A 17,629-nucleotide genomic window follows, 5' to 3' on the forward strand; every position below is an offset into this window, starting at 1 on the left:
AGCAATGTGCACAGTTTGTCCTTGACTCATTGACTGCTGTTGGTAAAGTGGGGAGGGGTTAGAGTCCCTGTTTGGTGTTTTTATGCTTATCTGCATCAGGGCATAACTACATATCAAGGGGCCCTCCGTAGCAAAATTATGAAGGGGTCCCTTGGCTCTCTCTCAGTGTAGCGGATTTTCACTTGTTCCTTGTTTCATTGACTGCTGATAGTAAGGTGGGGAACGGTTAGAGTCTCTGTCATTTTTTTTAATGATCATCTGCATCAGGGGCATAACTGCAGATCATGGGGCCCCATAGCATATTTATGAAGGGGCCCCTTGCCTATCTCTTACTTTAGCAGGTTTCCACTTCTTCCTGTCTCATTGTCTGCTGTTACTAAAGTGGGGATGGGTTAGAGTTTCTGTTTTGTGTTTTCATGGTTATCTGCATCAGGGGCATAACTACAGATCATGGGTCCCCATAGCAAAATTTTGATGGGGCTCATTGGTTCTCTCTCACTGTAGCAGGATGGCTGTTAGTAAAGTGAGGAGGGGTTATAGTCTCTGTCTTTTTTTCTGATTATCTGCATCAGGGGTATAACTACAAATCATAGGGGGCCCATAGCAAAATTATGAAGGGGCCCCTTGGCTATCTCTCACTGTATCAAGGTTTCTATCTGTTCTACTATAAGCAATGTGCATGGTTTTTCCTTGTCTCATTGACTGCTGTTGGTAAAGTGGGGTGGGTGGGTTAGAGTCTCTGTTTTTTTTCTTCTTATGAGCATCAGAATCAGGGGCATAACTATAGATCATGAGGCACCATAGAAAAATTTTTAAGAGGTCCCTTGGCTAACTCTCACTGTAGCAGGTTTCCATTTGTTCCTTGTCTCATTGACTGCCCTTGGTAAAGTGGGGAGGGTTAGAGTCTCTGTATTCCTTTTTACTTTTATGATCATCAGCATCAGAGTCATAACTACAGATCATGGGGTCCCATAGCAAAATGACGATGGGGCCCCTTCACCCCTCTCTCTCTCACACTGTAGCAAGTCTCCACTTGTTCCTGTCCCGTTGACTGCTGTTAGTAAACTGGCGAGGGGTTAGAGTCTCTGTTTTGTGTTTTTATGATCATGAGCATCAGGGGCATAGCTACAGATCATGGGGCCCCATAGAAAAATCTTGATGGCTAACCCTCATTGTAGCAGGTCTCCATCTGTTCCTGATCTCATTGACTGCTGTTGGTAACGTGAGGATGGGTTTGAGGTTTACAACCACTTTAACATAAAAGTATACATAAATCAAGGACAGGCGGCAGGAGAGCGGTCAGTATATCAGTACTCGAGATTACAATTGCTGTTGTAATGGAAAAAATAATAATAATAATAACCATCATGATATCAGCTGTCCTATAAGGTTTTAGCAGAGGAGAAACAAGGCCACTGGTGTGCGGTTGCATGACAGCAATGCCAATGCACCGATTATGGCACATCACACTGCGTACTTTTTTTTAACAAAGGTTATTGAAATTTCCCACTGTGACATTTCATTAATAGAGAAGTATGGGGTTTGAGGTTTTGCAGATTTACTGTATTCTTACCTACATGGACACTTACCTCAGTCTCATGGGTGTAGCATAAGGGGTTGCAGGGGTCACAATCACAACCCCGCCCCTAGCTCCAGGGGGCCCCTGCAGCCTCCCTGTCATATTATCATATCCTCCACAAAATCCCGCTCCGATCTGCCCTAGGGCCCCACAGCCCCTCTCCAGTACTGGGCTTCTACTTTGCCTTCCACAGTCAACACCCCTCTCTTCTCATTGGCTGGGGAGAAGCTGTGAGCCATTTCCTGAATGGAGAGGAGCACGAGGTGAGAACAGCCCAGGATGGGGAAGTGTCTGTGCTGTGTGCTGGCAACATGGAATGGTAACCGAGCTCAGCAAGGCAAGAGGAGGAGAGGGGGGGAGGCTGTATACAGTGCTGGGATGGGAAAGGAGCTCTGCTAAGTGACCTGCCATGGGTCCCTGTCCTCTGATTCTCCAGTGCTGATCCCTGTCCTCTGATTCTCCAGTGGTGATCCCTGTCCTCTGATTCTCCAGAAGTGATCCCTGTCCTCTAATTCTCCAGTGGTGATCCCTGTCCTCTAATTCTCCAGCTGTAATCCCTGTCTTCTGATTCTCCAGTGGTGATCCCTGTCCTCTGATTCTCTAGCAGTGACCCCTGTCCTCTGATTCTGCAGAAGTGATCCCTGTCCTCTAATTCTCCAGTGGTGATCCCTGTCCTCTGATTCTCCAGCGGTGATCCCTGTCCTCTGATTCTCCAGCGGTGATCCCTGTCCTCTGATTCTCCAGCGGTGATCCCTGTCCTCTGATTCTCCAGCGGTGATCCCTGTCCTCTGATTCTCCAGCGGTGATCCCTGTCCTCTGTTTCTCCAGCAGTGATCCATGTCCTCTGATTCTCCAGCGGTGATCCCTGCCCTCTGATTCTCCAGCTGTAATCCCTGTCTTCTGATTCTCCAGTGGTGATCCCTGTCCTCTGATTCTCTAGCAGTGACCCCTGTCCTCTGAATCTCCAGAAGTGATCCCTGTCCTCTAATTCTCCAGTGGCGATCCCTGTCCTCTGATTCTCCAGAGGTGATCCCTGTCCTCTGATTCTCCAGCGGTGATCCCTGTCCTCTGATTCTCCAGCGGTGATCCCTGTCCTCTGATTCTCCAGCGGTGATCCCTGTCCTCTGATTCTTCAGCGGTGACCCCTGTCCTCTGATTCTCCAGCGGTGACCCCTGTCCTCTGATTCTCCAGCGGTGATCCCTGTCCTCTGATTCTCCAGCGGTGATCCCTGTCCACTCGTGTAAAGAGGAACTCAAAACTCGTAAGCCACTTTGAGTATCTTGGCATGCGGTGGATGCATCTGCAGACACATTGGAAGTAGTGGGGGGCTTAGGTCAACTTTTGTATCGGGCCCACAAGCTTCAAGCTACACCTCTGCTCAGTCCAATTCTGTATTTGTTTCCCCGCTGGCTTTAACAATGAGAACCGAGTGATCAAGCCATGCCGACTTCCATCATCCAATCACGTGCCAGCAAAAATGCTGTTTTTTTTTTTTAAATTTTCATTGCACATGATAAGCTCTGCAGAAACTGCACTTGCAGTGTGCACAGTCAATTTGCCCTTAGTAAATTAACCCGTATGAGTCCTTATACTACACTAAAAGGTTTTGTTTGTAAAATAAAAAAAATAAAAAAATGTTGGCATGCAAATGTTTCATTCACACAGCTGTGTTGTGAATAATCCCCGTATTGTATCTAATATGTGCATTTCTTATGATTGTCAGCTCCATCTAGTGGCCATAATGCTGTATTTTCCTTAAATACTGCAATCAGTAAAATACTGCATTATGGGCAGTAGATGGAGCTGAGGATTATAGGAAATACACATTATGTGTATCATTAATGATGGCCGTGTGAATGCTGAGACATCACACAGCAGTTCTTTTTTTTTTTTATATATATAAATAGACCACTAAAGCTGGCCATTAATTATTATTCATTGTGGCCGTGTGAAGTACACAGTCTGTTTCCCTTTAGTAAATCAACCCTATAGACTGTGCATTTTGCAAGTGCAGTCGCTCCAGAGCTTAGTAAATGAGGTAAGGAAAGAATATTCAATCACATGCAAGGAAAATAAAAAAAAAAACAGCATTTTTGCTTGCACGTGATTGCATGATAGAAGTCCGCAGAGTTTCTACTTATTTACTGAGCTTTGGAGTAACTGCACTTTGCAAAGTGCACAGTCTCTTTGCCTTTAGTAAATCAACCTCATAGGCTTTTACAAGTGTTTGGAAACTGCTACGGGTAAGGGAAGTTCAACTTCCCTTAACCTCCCTCTCCTGGATGTGGAAGGATCGCGTTCAGGATAGGAACGTTTTGACTGCTGGTGGCAAAACATGGTAAAATCGCAGTGGGTATAAGAAAATAAATGGTGATAGATGTGGCAACCTTCTTTTTCCTTTGCCCATCCTGAATGGAAAATATTCGGCTTCCAAAATATTTGCATATACCGTAATTATCACCAGTTATTGTGCAACTGGGAAAACCTGTTATGCTTGTTCATAGTATAAATCTAAACATGAATTAGCTGCACACTGTTTTAGAATTTTAATTAAAGCTTACTGATGCTGCGTAGTTTTGGTTAAAGGGCAACTATGGTGTGTTTTCAGAGAGCCAATTTTTTGAGGGGAATATAAATACAAAGTAAAGCAGCGCTCAACAAACTATAAAGAATTATACACACTCACCGCCCACTTTATTAGGTACACCTGTTTAATTGCTTGGTAAAACAAATTTCTAATCAGCCAATCACATGGCAGCGACTCAATGCATTTAGGCATTTAGACGTGGTGAAGATGACTTGCTGAAGTATCTGAGCATCAGAATGGGGAAGAAAGGGGATTTAGGTGACTTTGAACGTGGCGTGGTTGTTGGTGCCGGACGGGCTGGTCTGAGTATTTCAAAAGCTCCTTATTTACTGGGATTTTCACACACAACCATCTCTCAGATTTACAGAGAATGGTAAAAAAAGAGAAAATATCCAGTGAGCGGCAGTTGTGTGGAGGAAAATGCCTTGTTGTCAGAAGTCAGAGGAGAATGGGTAGACTGGCTCCAGATGATAGAAAGGCAACAGTAGCTCAAATAACCCCTTGTTACACCCAAGGTATGCAGAATACCATCTCTGAATGCTAAACACATCCAACCTTGAAGCAGATGGGCTACAACAGCAGAAGACTACACTGGGTGCCACTCCTGTCAGCTAAGAACAGGAAACTGAGGCTACAATTGGCACAGCATCACCAACATTGGACAACAGAAGATTGGAAAAACGTTGCCTGGTCTGATGAGTCTGGATTTCAGCTGCGACATTCAGGTGGTGGGTTCCAACATGAAAGCATGGATCCATCCTGCCTTGTATCACCGGTTCAGGCTGCTGGTGTAATGGTGTGGGGGGGGGGGGGGGGGTATTTTCTTGGCACACTTTGGGCCCCTTAGTACCAATTGAGCATTGTTTAAACCCAACAGCCTACCTGAGTATTGTTGCTGACCATGTCCATCCCTTTATGCCAGCAGTGTCCCCATCTTCTGATGGCTCCTTCCAGCAGGATAATGCACCATGTCACAAAGCTCCAATCATCTCACCACTGGACAATAGCAAGGTGTACCTAATAAAGTGTCTGGTGGGTGTATATCACCATGTATAACCTTATTATAAATAATCACATTCCTATATGAACGTAGCAGTCTAAAATCGTATTCAAAGTGCACATAAAGGTATAAAAATTACACAAAGTGCATATAAACAGTATAAAATGTACACAAAGTGCATATATAAAACTAAAATTGCAAAAATGTGAAAAGTACATAAATATTCTCATAAATAATATCATAATCGCAAAATCCAGGAGGAGCTCTACACGCTGACCTCACGCCCTCGTATCTGGTTCCTGGATCGGTTGCCATCTTGGTATGTTTACTGCTTGGAATTTTATTGCTGTATGCTTTTACTTGAGCATAATAGAATACAACACTATCATACTATTCTGGAGCTCCATGTGCTGAGCTATTTCCTGCAGAGGAAGACCTGCCCAAATGTGCTTGACTGATATTGAGCTTTCCCGGATGGAGTGCAGGATGGAAGTTATATATGATGGCATAACTTTGTTTCCGCTTATATTATTTATGAGATTTTTTATACACTTTGGTACTTTTTTCATATTTTTTGCAATTTTGGTTTTGTTTATTTACTTTGTGTACTCTCTACAACACTGTTTATATGCACTTTGAATGCCACTTTGCACTGCTGCATTCATATAGGAATGTGGTTATATTTAATAAGGTTATACATGACTGTGATATACATAATTGTTTATAATTTGTTGCACTGCTTTGTATTTATGTTTATATGAGCTTTGGCATCTCTTAGTGCAAGCTGCCTAAAGCTGTTGTAAAACACTGGACAATTTATGTTATTTTATTTTTTGTCCCTGCAAGGTAAAGGCATAATGTGCTAGTATTCATTTCTCCTATTGTAGAAAACAATGAACCTGTTTGTCAGAAACCATGAAATCAGACTGAGACAGAAGTAAAGTTAAATCACACTTGTTTAAAGCGGAGGTCCACCCTAAAATGGACCTTCCGCTCATCGGAATCCTCCCCCCCTCCGGCGCCACAATTGGCACCTTTCAGGGGGGAGGGGGGTGCAGTTACCTGGATAATCCAGGTAACTGCACCCACTTCCGGGATAGCTCTCTGCGGAAAGGGGCGTAGATTACGCCCCTTTCCGCAAGTGCCCGCCCCCCTTCCGCAAGTGCCCCGCTGCCTGCTGGGAAACACACAGATCCCAGAGGCAGCGGGGACCGTCCTCATTGCGCAGCGCGGCTCGCGCATGCGCAGTAGGGAACCGGGAAATGAAGCCGAAAGGCTCCATTTCCTGGTTCCCATACCCAAGATGGCGGCGGCAGCACCCGAGTGACGATCTAGAGATCGGCTTCGGGTGCCGACATCGCGGGCGCGCTGGACAGGTAAGTGTCACTATTTTAAAAGTCAGCAGCTGCAGTATTTGTAGCTGCTGACTTTAAAAAAAAAAAAAAAAAACGCGGAGTCCCGGCGGACTCCCGCTTTAATAATAAAAAGAACAAATGTAGTCAAAACATAGCCAAAGTTCAGTAACTGGAATGGATAGTCAGCCAAGCCAGAAGTCAGGGATCAAAGTAGTGGAACAGTAAGCAGGATCTGGAGCCAAAAGGGATTCAGCAAAGTCAGTCTTTAAACAGGAATGCAGGAGATAGTTTCTTGTGATGTGACCAAGGCGAAGGCAGAGATCCTCTGGACTGGATGGCTTAAGTAGGCAGGACCCATGAGCAGGATCATCAACAGCTGAGTAACTGTGGACAGAGATGGGAGCTGGCAATTAGCCAACAGCTGAGCAGCCAGCTCAGAGAAAGAAGGGTGGAGCCCAGCCCTGACACTGTCTCAATGGACATATAACAAAGTTGCTGGTGTTAGGATCAGGCCTGATGAAGAGAGACTTTGTGGCCCCCGGCACACATTAGTTACCACGTGTGTTCCTGTTAGCAAAGTGTCACCAGCAATAAAGAATTATGAACTCGTAAGATAAACGTTTGGTGTGCTCCTTTCAGTTTTTCCTGGATTTCTCAATTTGGTTGGCCTGTGTCTCTTGGAGGCCCCCAACTTTGTTGTAGAGCTGCCAGGGTCATCCAATCAAATCCCAACTCACCCATGCATTTTTGAGGGGCCAAAAAAAAACTCCCTTTATCAGGGCTTGGATAATGTCACAAAATACCTATTGGATGCTATTTAAGCAAGAAAAAAATGAACCTGCCTCAATGGACATATGATAAAGTTGCTGATGTTAGGATGAAGCCTGATGAAAAGGGACTTTTTGTCCTACGAAACACATTGGATACCACTTGTGTTCTTGTTATCAAAGTGTCAGCTGCAATAAAGAATTATGGACTCGTAAGATTGATGTTTGATGCGCTGTTTTCAGTTTTTCCTGGATTTCTCAATTTGGTTGGTCGGTGTCTCTTGGAGTTCCCCAAATTTGCTGTAGAGCTGCCAAGGTCAACCTTTCCAAATGAGAGTTCCAATAAGGTAGCGTACACACGGCCGGACTTTCCGGCAGAATAGGTGTGACGGAATCATAGCTAGAAATAGAACATTTCAAATCTGTCCGACGGACTCAATTCCCATCGGGAAAATCATTCGTCTGTATGCTGGTCCGACCAAATATGACGTAAGGGCAGCTATTGGCTACTGGCTATTGAACCTTCTTTTCTAGTCCCGTCATACGTCATCACGTTCAAAACGAACTGACCTTCGAACGGACTTTAGTCCTTTTGTGTGTGAGCAAGTCCGTTCCTTTGGAAGTCCGCTGTAACTTCATTGAAAGTCCGTCGGGAAGACCGTCTGACCTTTTCTGCCGGAAAGTCCGGTCGTGTGTACGCGGCATAAGAGTGTTGGGGTGGCTGCCATTGCTAGCCGTGATTAAAGCAGACATGTACTTAAAGGTTCATGGGATTTTGGGAATGGGGGAGCACAAGACCAATTGCTTTGAGTCCATGAAGATTTGTTTCAGTATGAAAAAAATGCTATGACAAGCCAACGCGTTTCAATTATAATTGTCCCCCTTCATTAAGGCCAACAGGCCATGACCAGTAAAAATAATACAATAAACAGTGGAACAGGAAAGTAAATAAATGAAGCTTAGAGCTCAATCTACTGTCTGGAAATGAGAATACAAAGTGTTCAATATAAATGTAATATTTCAGATTTATCCCCCAAAAATATATATTTTGTTGATTTTAAAATGCAACAGCAGAACTTCCCCACAGATGAAAAAGTTTCTATATTTATAGCATAAAATATAACATTTTTATTTTTTTATTTTGTTTTGTGCTTTCAGTGTCGCTTTGCTATCTATGAAGAAAATAAGAATTAAAATGGCCACGGTGGCTCCAGTCCAAACCGAGAATATCCCAGAAGATGGGACCAACAATAGGAAAAAGAAAAAGTGGTATAAAAAATTCATTGGGAAATTAATCCCGCCAATATGGCCTGTGCAAAGTCCAGGAAAGGAGGAGAAAGAGATAACAAGTAAGATGTTTACTGTGATGATAACCTACAAAGCAGGATACACTATATTACCAAAAGTATTGGAACACCTGCCTTTACACGCACATGAAATTTAATGGCATCCAAGTCTTAGTCCCTAGGGTTCAATATTGAGTTGGCCCACTCTTTGCAGCTATAACAGCTTCAACTCTTCTGGGAAGGCTGTCCACAAGGTTTAGGAGTGTGTCTATGGGAATGTTTGACCATTCTTCCAGAAGCGCATTTGTGACGGCACTGATTTTAGATGAGAAGGTCTGGCTCGCAGTCTCTAATTTAACCCAAAGGTGTTCTATCAGGTTGAAGTCAGGACTCTGTGCAGCCAGTCAAGTTCCTCCACCCCAAACTCGCTCATCCATGTCTTTATGGACCTTGCTTTGTGCAGGAGTAGCAGACGAGTAGTGGTTAGTAAGGTGGATGAGCCTGGCAGCAGCATTCATGATGGACTGAAGAGGGCATAGCCTAGGTAAGGGTAAGCCAATGAGAAGGGAGTTGCAGTAATCGAGGCAAGAGATGACCAGAGAGTGAACTAGGAGCTTTGTGGTGTCATTGGTTAGGAAGGGGCATATTTTGGAGATGTTGCAGAGGTTGAGGCGACAAGACTTGGGCATGGGGCCAAAAGCATAGTTCAGAGTCCAGGAATGCACCTAGAACCTTGGCATGCAGGGATGGGCTAAAAGTTGTGCCATCCATTTAGACAGGGAAATCAGAGGAAGGGGCATGGTGGGGAGGAAAAATTATGAGCTCGGTTTTGGATAGATTGAGTTTGAGGAAGTGGTGTGACATCCAGGCAAATATGTCTTTTAATAAATTAGTGATATGTGCGGAGACTAAAGGAGTGAGCTGGGAGGTAGAGAGATAAATGTCGGAGTCGTCAGCATAGAGATAGTATGAGAAGCCATGGGAGGCTATCAAAGCTGACCCAGGCGGGAGGTGTAGACAGAGAATAGGAGAGGTCCAGGAACAGAACCTTAGTGGGACCCAGCAGAGAAAAGAAAAGAAGAGTAGAGGAAGAAGTAGAGTTGTAAGTACTGCTAAAGGTGCAGTTGGAAAAGTAGAAAGAGAACCATGGAAGAGTACAGTCACAAAGACCAAAGGCGTGGAGTCTTTTGAGGAGAAGAAGGTGGTCAACTGTATCAAAGGCAGCAAAAAGCACCAGGAGTAGGAGTACAGAAAAGTGCCCATTGGTTTTGGCTGAATGCTCCTTACATTGAAAGTCAGTGGGAAGAATGCCCCTTACATTGGTGGTCAGTGGAAAGAATGCCCCTTACATTGGTTGTCAGTGGAAAGAATGCCCCTTACATTGGTGACCAGTGGGAAGACTGCTCCTTACATTGTGATCAGTGGGAGGAATGCTCCTTACATTGGTGACCAGTGGGAAGAATGCTCCTTACATTGGAAGTCATTGGGAAGGAATGCCCCTTACATTGGTGGTCAGTGTAAAGAATGCTCCCTACATTGGTGGTCAGTGGGAAGAATGCTCCTTACATTGGAAGTCAGAGGGAAGAATGTCTCTTACATTGGTGGTCAATGGGAAGAATGCTCCTTACATTGGTGGTCAGTGGGAAGAATGCTCCTTACATTGGTGGTCAGTGGAAAGAATGCCCCTTTAAATTGGTGATCGGCTGACCTAGAATTCCACTTTAAGGCCCACCCTCCCTCCTGCCGCACATACAGTTGGAAAGAGGTTAACGGTTACCAGAATTATTCCCAGCATACTGAATAATCAGCACTCAGTAACAAATCTAGTCAGGCACACCCCCCTACTCAGCAACAACTCTCAGTATAAAACCTGACCAAAAACACCCCATCCCCCTTGTTTTGCAATACAGGTCTACATGGGTGTATTTGTAATGAGGGGTATGGCTGTTACTCAGCTATGTTAGCACAGAGCACTGCTGTGTGATTGTCAGAAACCATGAAATCAGACCGAGACAGAAGTACAGTTGAATCACACTTGTTTAATAATAAAAGTAAAAAGAACAAACGTAGTCAGAACATAACCAAAGTTCAGTAACCAGAACGGATAGTCAGCCAAGCCAGAAGTCAGGGATCAATGTAGTGGAACAGAAAGCAGGATCTGGAGCCAGAAGGGATGTCAGCAAAGCCAGTCTTTAAACAGGAATGCAGGAGATGTTTCTGTGATGTTGACCAAGCGAAAGCAGAGATCCTCTGGACTGGACTGCTTAAGTAGGCAGGACTGACGAGCAGGATCATCAACAGCTGAGTAGCTGTGGCGAGATGGGAGCTGGCAATTACCCGACAGCTGAGCGGCCAGCTCAGAGAAGGGAGGGCTGAGCCCAGCCCTGACAGTGATGAAGGAAGTAATGTTTTCAGTACATGGGTATTTTAAGGCATTTCCCAGCCAAAACCCAGTGACAAGTGATAATAGGTGTGAGATGTGAGGGCTTTAATAATAGATCCACTTTAATACTTTTGGTACTGTTGTTATTTTAGTTGAAGACGTACAGAAGCTGATAGAAGAGCAGCATTACGCATATGCCAGTGAAGGCTTGATTGAGTTGGAACACAAGATTGTCAACGGATTGGAGGAGCCAACATTGCACATGAAGGAGCTTGAACCCCTATATGAGAAACTCAAGGCTGAAGTATTTCGAGTGATCAAAAATTCCATCACCAGCACAGACCAGGAACTGCTGCAGGAGGCTATACAGGCCATAGTAGAACAAGAATCAGAAGATTCAAAGTGCATCCCAGACTTGATAAATGAAGGCAGCTCCCGGCCGAAGGGCTGGATGCAGACATGGAAGGAGTGCATCAGGCAGACCGTGGAGGAGCGCATCCAGGACCTACCTCAGGGCCTACCTCAGGAGAACAATTTGAACGGGCCCCCCACCATTATCTTCCCAATCATTACTATAGGAAAGCTGTTCAAGGACGACCTCATCCACCTGGTGACACATCTCAAAGCTTGCTACCCGGAGAACTTTGATGTCTGTAACACTTATGCCCAGCATTATCACCAGCATATAAAGATAAGGACAGAAGAGATCGCACAGTTTGAACTATGCGAGAAGGACAACTTCGCAGTTCTGTGCTGGGTGCAAAACTTGTATCCAAAGTAAGCTGAACCACGTGTTATACTGTATATAATAATATATATCTAATGCACTGGGGTAGATTTACTAGAGCTGGTGAACTCCGAATTAGACATGTGCAGTTCATTTACTTCCAAACTAAAATTTGGACAAAACTTTCCTTATTTGTAAATTTCGGATGAATCCGAATTCCCGAATAACAATAGTAACAAATTTAAACAAATCTGAAAACAACTAAACAAAATTTGTAATCAAATTGTTTTCGAATCGAATTCCCGAAGAAAATAGAATAGAAAATAAAGGATTGGAATAGAAAATAATAGAATATAATAGCGTAAAACAGAATGGAAAATAAAAGAACAGAAAAAACTAGAATAGAAAATAAAGGAATAGGATAGAAAAGAATAGGATATAATAGTAAAACAGAATAAAATAGAATAGAAAATAAAATAACATAATAAAATAGAATAGAAAATAAAAAAAATTAGAATAGAATAAAAAGAATGGAATAAAATAAAATAGAAACAACATAACTATCTTCTGAAATTCTAATTTTAAATAGAATAAATTCAAATTTGAATTGACTAGAAAACAATAGAATAGAAAATAAAATAATAGAATAAAAAAAGGAACAGAATAGAATAGAATATAACAATTTCCAAAAATGTTAATAGAAAAAAATTGATTAAAATAGAAAAGAAATAAAAGAAATGAGTAGAAAAAAATTGACAATAATCATCTTCTGAAATTCGAATAGAATAAGTTCAAATTCAAATTTAAATAGAATAGAATATAATAGAATAGACAATACAATAGAAAGAATATAGCAATATAACCATCATGTTATAAAGCTCTGCACAAACTGTTGGTGTTATATAAATCCTGTATTATAATAATAATAATAATAATAGTAATAATGTTCTGAAATTTGAATCTCGAATAGAATGAACTTGAATAGAAAAGAATAGAAAAAGAAAAGACTAGAAAAGAATATAATAGAAAAAAAACAATAGAATGCAATAGAAAAATATAACCATCTTGAAAATTTTTTTTTTTTTGAATAGAATAAATTAGAATAGAATTTGAATCGATTAAAATTTTCTAGTTCAATTTAACCAAATTCCGAAAATTCAAATCGATTTAAAAATCGAATAAACAAATCTTGAAAACAAATTAAATTAATTTACCTAAACAAATTCATGTAAATAACAAACTGAAACAAAACTAATGTTTTCATTCTGCACATGTCTACTCAGAATCTGGTGCCGCTGGAGCTCTCTTCCCCACAATTATATTACAGAAACACACACATTGTACATTATATAATACTGTATTAGAGTAGATTATAGGATTTTACAAGTTTTTTAAACTAGGGCTTATTTTCAGGGTTGGGCTTATATTGCAGCCTTCCTGGAAAATAACGCTAGGTCTTATTTTCGGGGTAGGGCTTATTTTCAGGGAAAACACAGTATTAACTTAGCCTTTTACTTGATTTGCATTTCTTTGAACTTTGATTCTTTGTAAAATATTCTGTACAATGCATTAAGGCGTCAAGCAAATATCTTACACAACTGACTTGCATACAATGTTATTATCCTCATAATGTAAGGAAAAATTGGCGACAGATTCAATACTTTTAGATCACACACATCATGCCCTCATACAATCAATATTGCTTGTATTTCAAAATTTTGTGAAATGCTGGGCAAGTATTACAAAATAACAAGTCATTCTTTGTTTTAGTGAAATCTTGAAAAACCCCAAATTAGCCGACCACATCGATGACTCACGGCTAGAAGCTCTTCTGTCTCTAGAAGTCGTCAGATTGCTGGAGAATAATTTTCTGCGAAATGAAAGGGTAAGTGACTCGCTGAAATAGATTCCTAAAGCCAATTTGTGCAGAAATTTGGAATGCATATACTGAATAAGGCCTTGTTCACGCTGCGGTTGGGGGGAGGTAAAAACATGCAGTAGAGCTGTGGTTTACCACCCCCTAACCATAGCAGTTCTGTCTCTTTGGCTGATGATCGGCGGGTGCTGGCGGACATTGAGTGTGCAGTACCTGTCGAAGGGCTTCCACTGTGTGTAATCCCATTTGCGTTCGCATTAGCGCCCCCTACCCGGAACTGCAGGATCACATTTATATATGTGATCCTGCACACAGCTGCCGCCCTGTAGCAGTAAAATTGCTATAGGCCGGTCATATATAAATAAATAAATATATATATATATATATATATATATATATATATATATATATATATATATAATTTTATTTTTTTTTACAATGTTTTTCTTTCCTTAAGGATTCCTATGATGAACACATGAATAAAGCAATAAACTTTGAAGCGGAACTTTGGAAAAATGAGATGGAACCAAAGATGTTAGGACCCCATTATCATTCTGAGCTACAAATCGACATCATTCAGGTAAATGTTATAAATGATTAGTGTTATGTGTTATTACTAAAAGGCCAATTCCACCCAGTAATGTAGAGACATGCGCACCGCCAAAAAATGTGTTATTTTTCATTTCATTCATTTTTTTTTATTCGTTTTTTTGGAGTCATTCATTATGAATGATAGTTAGTTATTTGGAATCAATTCGGTAATTCAAAATCCAAACGTTTGGAAATTTGAAAATATGAAAAAACAAAAATAAGAACGAAAAGCTTAAATAATAACTAATAATAATACTAAAATAATATTATAATTATTTTTATTATTATTATTAATTTGTTACCTTCCATTTGTTTAGATGCTGCATTCTTTTTTTTTCGGATAATTTGTAACTTCAGATAAATTCGTAGGCATTACGTTTACTAAGAGCCAAATTTGTAAGAAAATTCCAATTTAATAGTTAGTAATAGTTATTATAAGTTAGTTAGCTATTATTTCAGATTTTCTAATTTTCAGGTTTTCTAATTTTCTGATTTTCGTTCTTTTAAATTTCCGAATTTTCGAATTTCTGAACCTTCGAACTTCCAAATTTTTTTCAGATTTTTGAATTTCCGAAAAAATTTGTTAAACGGGTTTTTGTTTATTCGAATATTTCCGAATTAACTAATTTTGTCAAATTTTGTTGAAAATCAAATTCAGAACAAAACAAATTGCACATTTCTATTAATGTATTATAGGTGTTGGGTCACTTAAGGCCCCCCCCCCCCAAACTACCTGCCTTCCCCATCTTCTTATGTATAATATAATATACAGTAATATAGTTATTATAAGTTAGTTATTATTTCAGATTTTAAAATTTTTGGCTTTTCAAAATTTTGGATTTTTAATGTATTATGGGTGTTGAGTCATTTAATGCCCCCCCCCCCCCCAAAAAAAAAACTACCTCCCTTCTCCATCTTCTTATATATAAGGGTTTGTCAAAAAGTTTCCACATTTTATTTTAACTCTATTAAAGCTATATAGATATATAGATATAATATAGAGCTATAATCATTTAAGTAACCTTTTTTTTACTCCCAGTGTCACGTTGGTAGTTTACGGAAGGCGGCTGAAATCAGACCAGAATTGAAAGACAAGTTATCTGCAGTCTTGCAGATTAATCTGTATAAAATTCTAGAAAGGTAAATCATTTTAGATGTATTTGATTATTTATTGGATCTTAGTTGATGTTTCCAAATCAAAATGTAATGGACTTCGTTTTGCTCAACAGGGAATCGATCCGCTGATCCCCGCTGAGCAGGCTTTTGACAGGTCCGTCTCCGCTCATTGTGCAGGGACGGATCTGTCAAAGCCCCGCTATTTTCTATGGGGTGTTTTTATCAGATCCCATCCGATCCAATCCGCTGGACGGCTGGCAAACATATCGCCATTTGAGTGGATCTTGTCGGATCGGATGGCAGGCGGGTGTCAGCGGACACATCTCCGCTGACATCCGCCTGCTCATAGAAGTCAATGGATGGCCTGCTCAGATCCGTCTTAAAAACCGACAGGCGGAATCCGAGCATGTCGATCGCGTGAAAGGTGGCCTAAGTCTCTGGGGCGGCTTCAAAATCACCCCGTACAGTGTCTCTTCAGCACGGCTTGCAAACGACTCCTGTAATAGAAGTCAATGTAAGTCGTCCCCAAAAGATACAGAAACCCTTTTTTTCCCAGATTAGAAAGGTTCCATTGCACTGAATGGAGCGCGACTTGTCAGGCAGTCTAAATCGCTTCAAAGGTCGCTTCAGTGTGAACCAAGGCTAAGTATAACCAGTCAGGTTATTGGTCAAACGGCTCAAAAAAAGGGCTTTACTGAACCAGTGCAAAGTCCAGTCTCCCCCCACCCACCATGTACATTTCGTCACAAATGCTGATGACGTAATTTGTGCCCCTGATGACGTCATTTGTGACGAAACGTAGGTTCCACACTGGTGAATACGAATCTTTTACCTTTGCATGGACATTTGCTTAATGATGGGCTTTCTTTAGCATCATTTAATTTATGATTTGTTTGCACTAGTTTATATTTTTTTCATGTTTTATACTGTCTTATTGCCCTCCAACTCTTACTCCATAGAAACCATGGTTTTCAATGCACTGCACTGATGATGGCCAGCAAAGTCCAAACGAAGTTTGGAATAAAGGGCTCATAATATCAGGCTGTATCTATGCTATAATACATTGGATTTTCCAATAGACAGTTGACCAAGGGGCAGAAATAAATAATTGGCATGGCATGCCCACTATCCTATCAAGAGGGATAAACCTCTTGTTTTTGGAATTTGTGAGACATGTAGATACTGTATGTTCTGCTGCATAAAGACTTTACTGTGCCTTGCATTATAATCATAGGAATTCTCTCGCTTTTCAGATACAAAAAGGTTTTTGAAGAATATATATTTTTTATGGAGAAAAGCAAGACCCAGAACTTCTACAGAGAAACGTGCATCACTCATTTAAACTGCTGCCTGGGCTTAAGGTACAAACATTTGGAAGACACGCCAGCTACAGTCTATCTATCTATCTATCTATCTATCTATTAGACATGTGCAATTCGTTCTGAATTATCTTTGTTTAACCAATTTTGACGAACTCGTTAATTCGGAAAAACATCCGAATTAACGAAAACCCGTTTAACAAATTTTTCGGAATATTTTAAAATACGTAAATTTGAAAATTCAGAAATGTGAAAATCTGAAATAATAACTAACTATTAAATTATAGGTATTGGAATTTCCTTTCAAATTTGGCTGTTAGTGAACGTAACGAATATGAATTTATTTGAAGTTATGAATTATCCGAAATAATGAATGTTGCATCTAAACAAATGGAATGGAACTAATTAATAAAACTTTTTTTTATTATTATTTATTATTATTAATTTGTTACATTCCATTTTTTAGATACTGTATTCGTTATTTTGGATAATTCGTAACTTTGGATAAATTCATATTCGTTACGTTCACTAACAGCCAAATTTGAAAGGAAACTCCAATACCTATAATTTATTAGTTAGTAATAGTTATGTTATTATTAGTTAGTTATATATCTAAACGAATGGAATGTAACAAATGAATAATAATACATAGCAATAATAACACTAATAATAAAGCCTTTTTATTATTTTTTTTTTTTTTATAACTCGTTCCGTTCCATTTGATGGGGCATTCGTTATTTCAGATAATTTGTAAGTTCTGATAAATTCGTATTCGTTAAGTTCACTAACTTTGAAAGGAAATTCCAATACCTATAATTTAATAGTTAATATTAGATCGTTTTAATTTACAATTTTTAAATTTTCTTTCTTATTTTAGTATTTTCAGATTTTGTAATTTTTGAATTTACGAAATTATGATTTTTCTAATTTACGAATTGCAATCATGAATGAATGACCCCAAAAAAAAATAAAAAAATTAATAGAACGAAAACAAACAGATTTTTTGGGCAGTGAACATGTCTACTATCTATCTATCTATCTA

At 40.2% G+C, this 17,629-nt stretch overlaps 1 protein-coding gene across 3 annotated transcripts in view; it reads left to right on the forward strand.

Moving 5' to 3' along the window:
- TNFAIP2 (TNF alpha induced protein 2) overlaps positions 1-17,629 on the forward strand; it is a 214,634-nt gene that overhangs the window by 182,172 nt on the left and 14,833 nt on the right. For all 3 annotated transcript variants that reach the window (XM_077463720.1, XM_077463718.1, XM_077463719.1), the window contains 6 exons: positions 8,448-8,638; positions 11,111-11,735; positions 13,456-13,570; positions 14,019-14,141; positions 15,192-15,292; positions 16,522-16,629. In XM_077463720.1, the coding sequence (XP_077319846.1) occupies positions 8,464-8,638; positions 11,111-11,735; positions 13,456-13,570; positions 14,019-14,141; positions 15,192-15,292; positions 16,522-16,629 (1,247 nt within the window). In that variant the 5' untranslated portion in view covers positions 8,448-8,463. The remainder of the gene's footprint in view (positions 1-8,447; positions 8,639-11,110; positions 11,736-13,455; positions 13,571-14,018; positions 14,142-15,191; positions 15,293-16,521; positions 16,630-17,629) is intronic.

This window comes from Lithobates pipiens, unplaced genomic scaffold (assembly GCF_037356315.1).
Source record: "Lithobates pipiens isolate NorthernLeopardFrog02 unplaced genomic scaffold, aLitPip1_a1.2 Scaffold_30, whole genome shotgun sequence".
Lineage (NCBI taxonomy): Eukaryota > Metazoa > Chordata > Amphibia > Anura > Ranidae > Lithobates > Lithobates pipiens.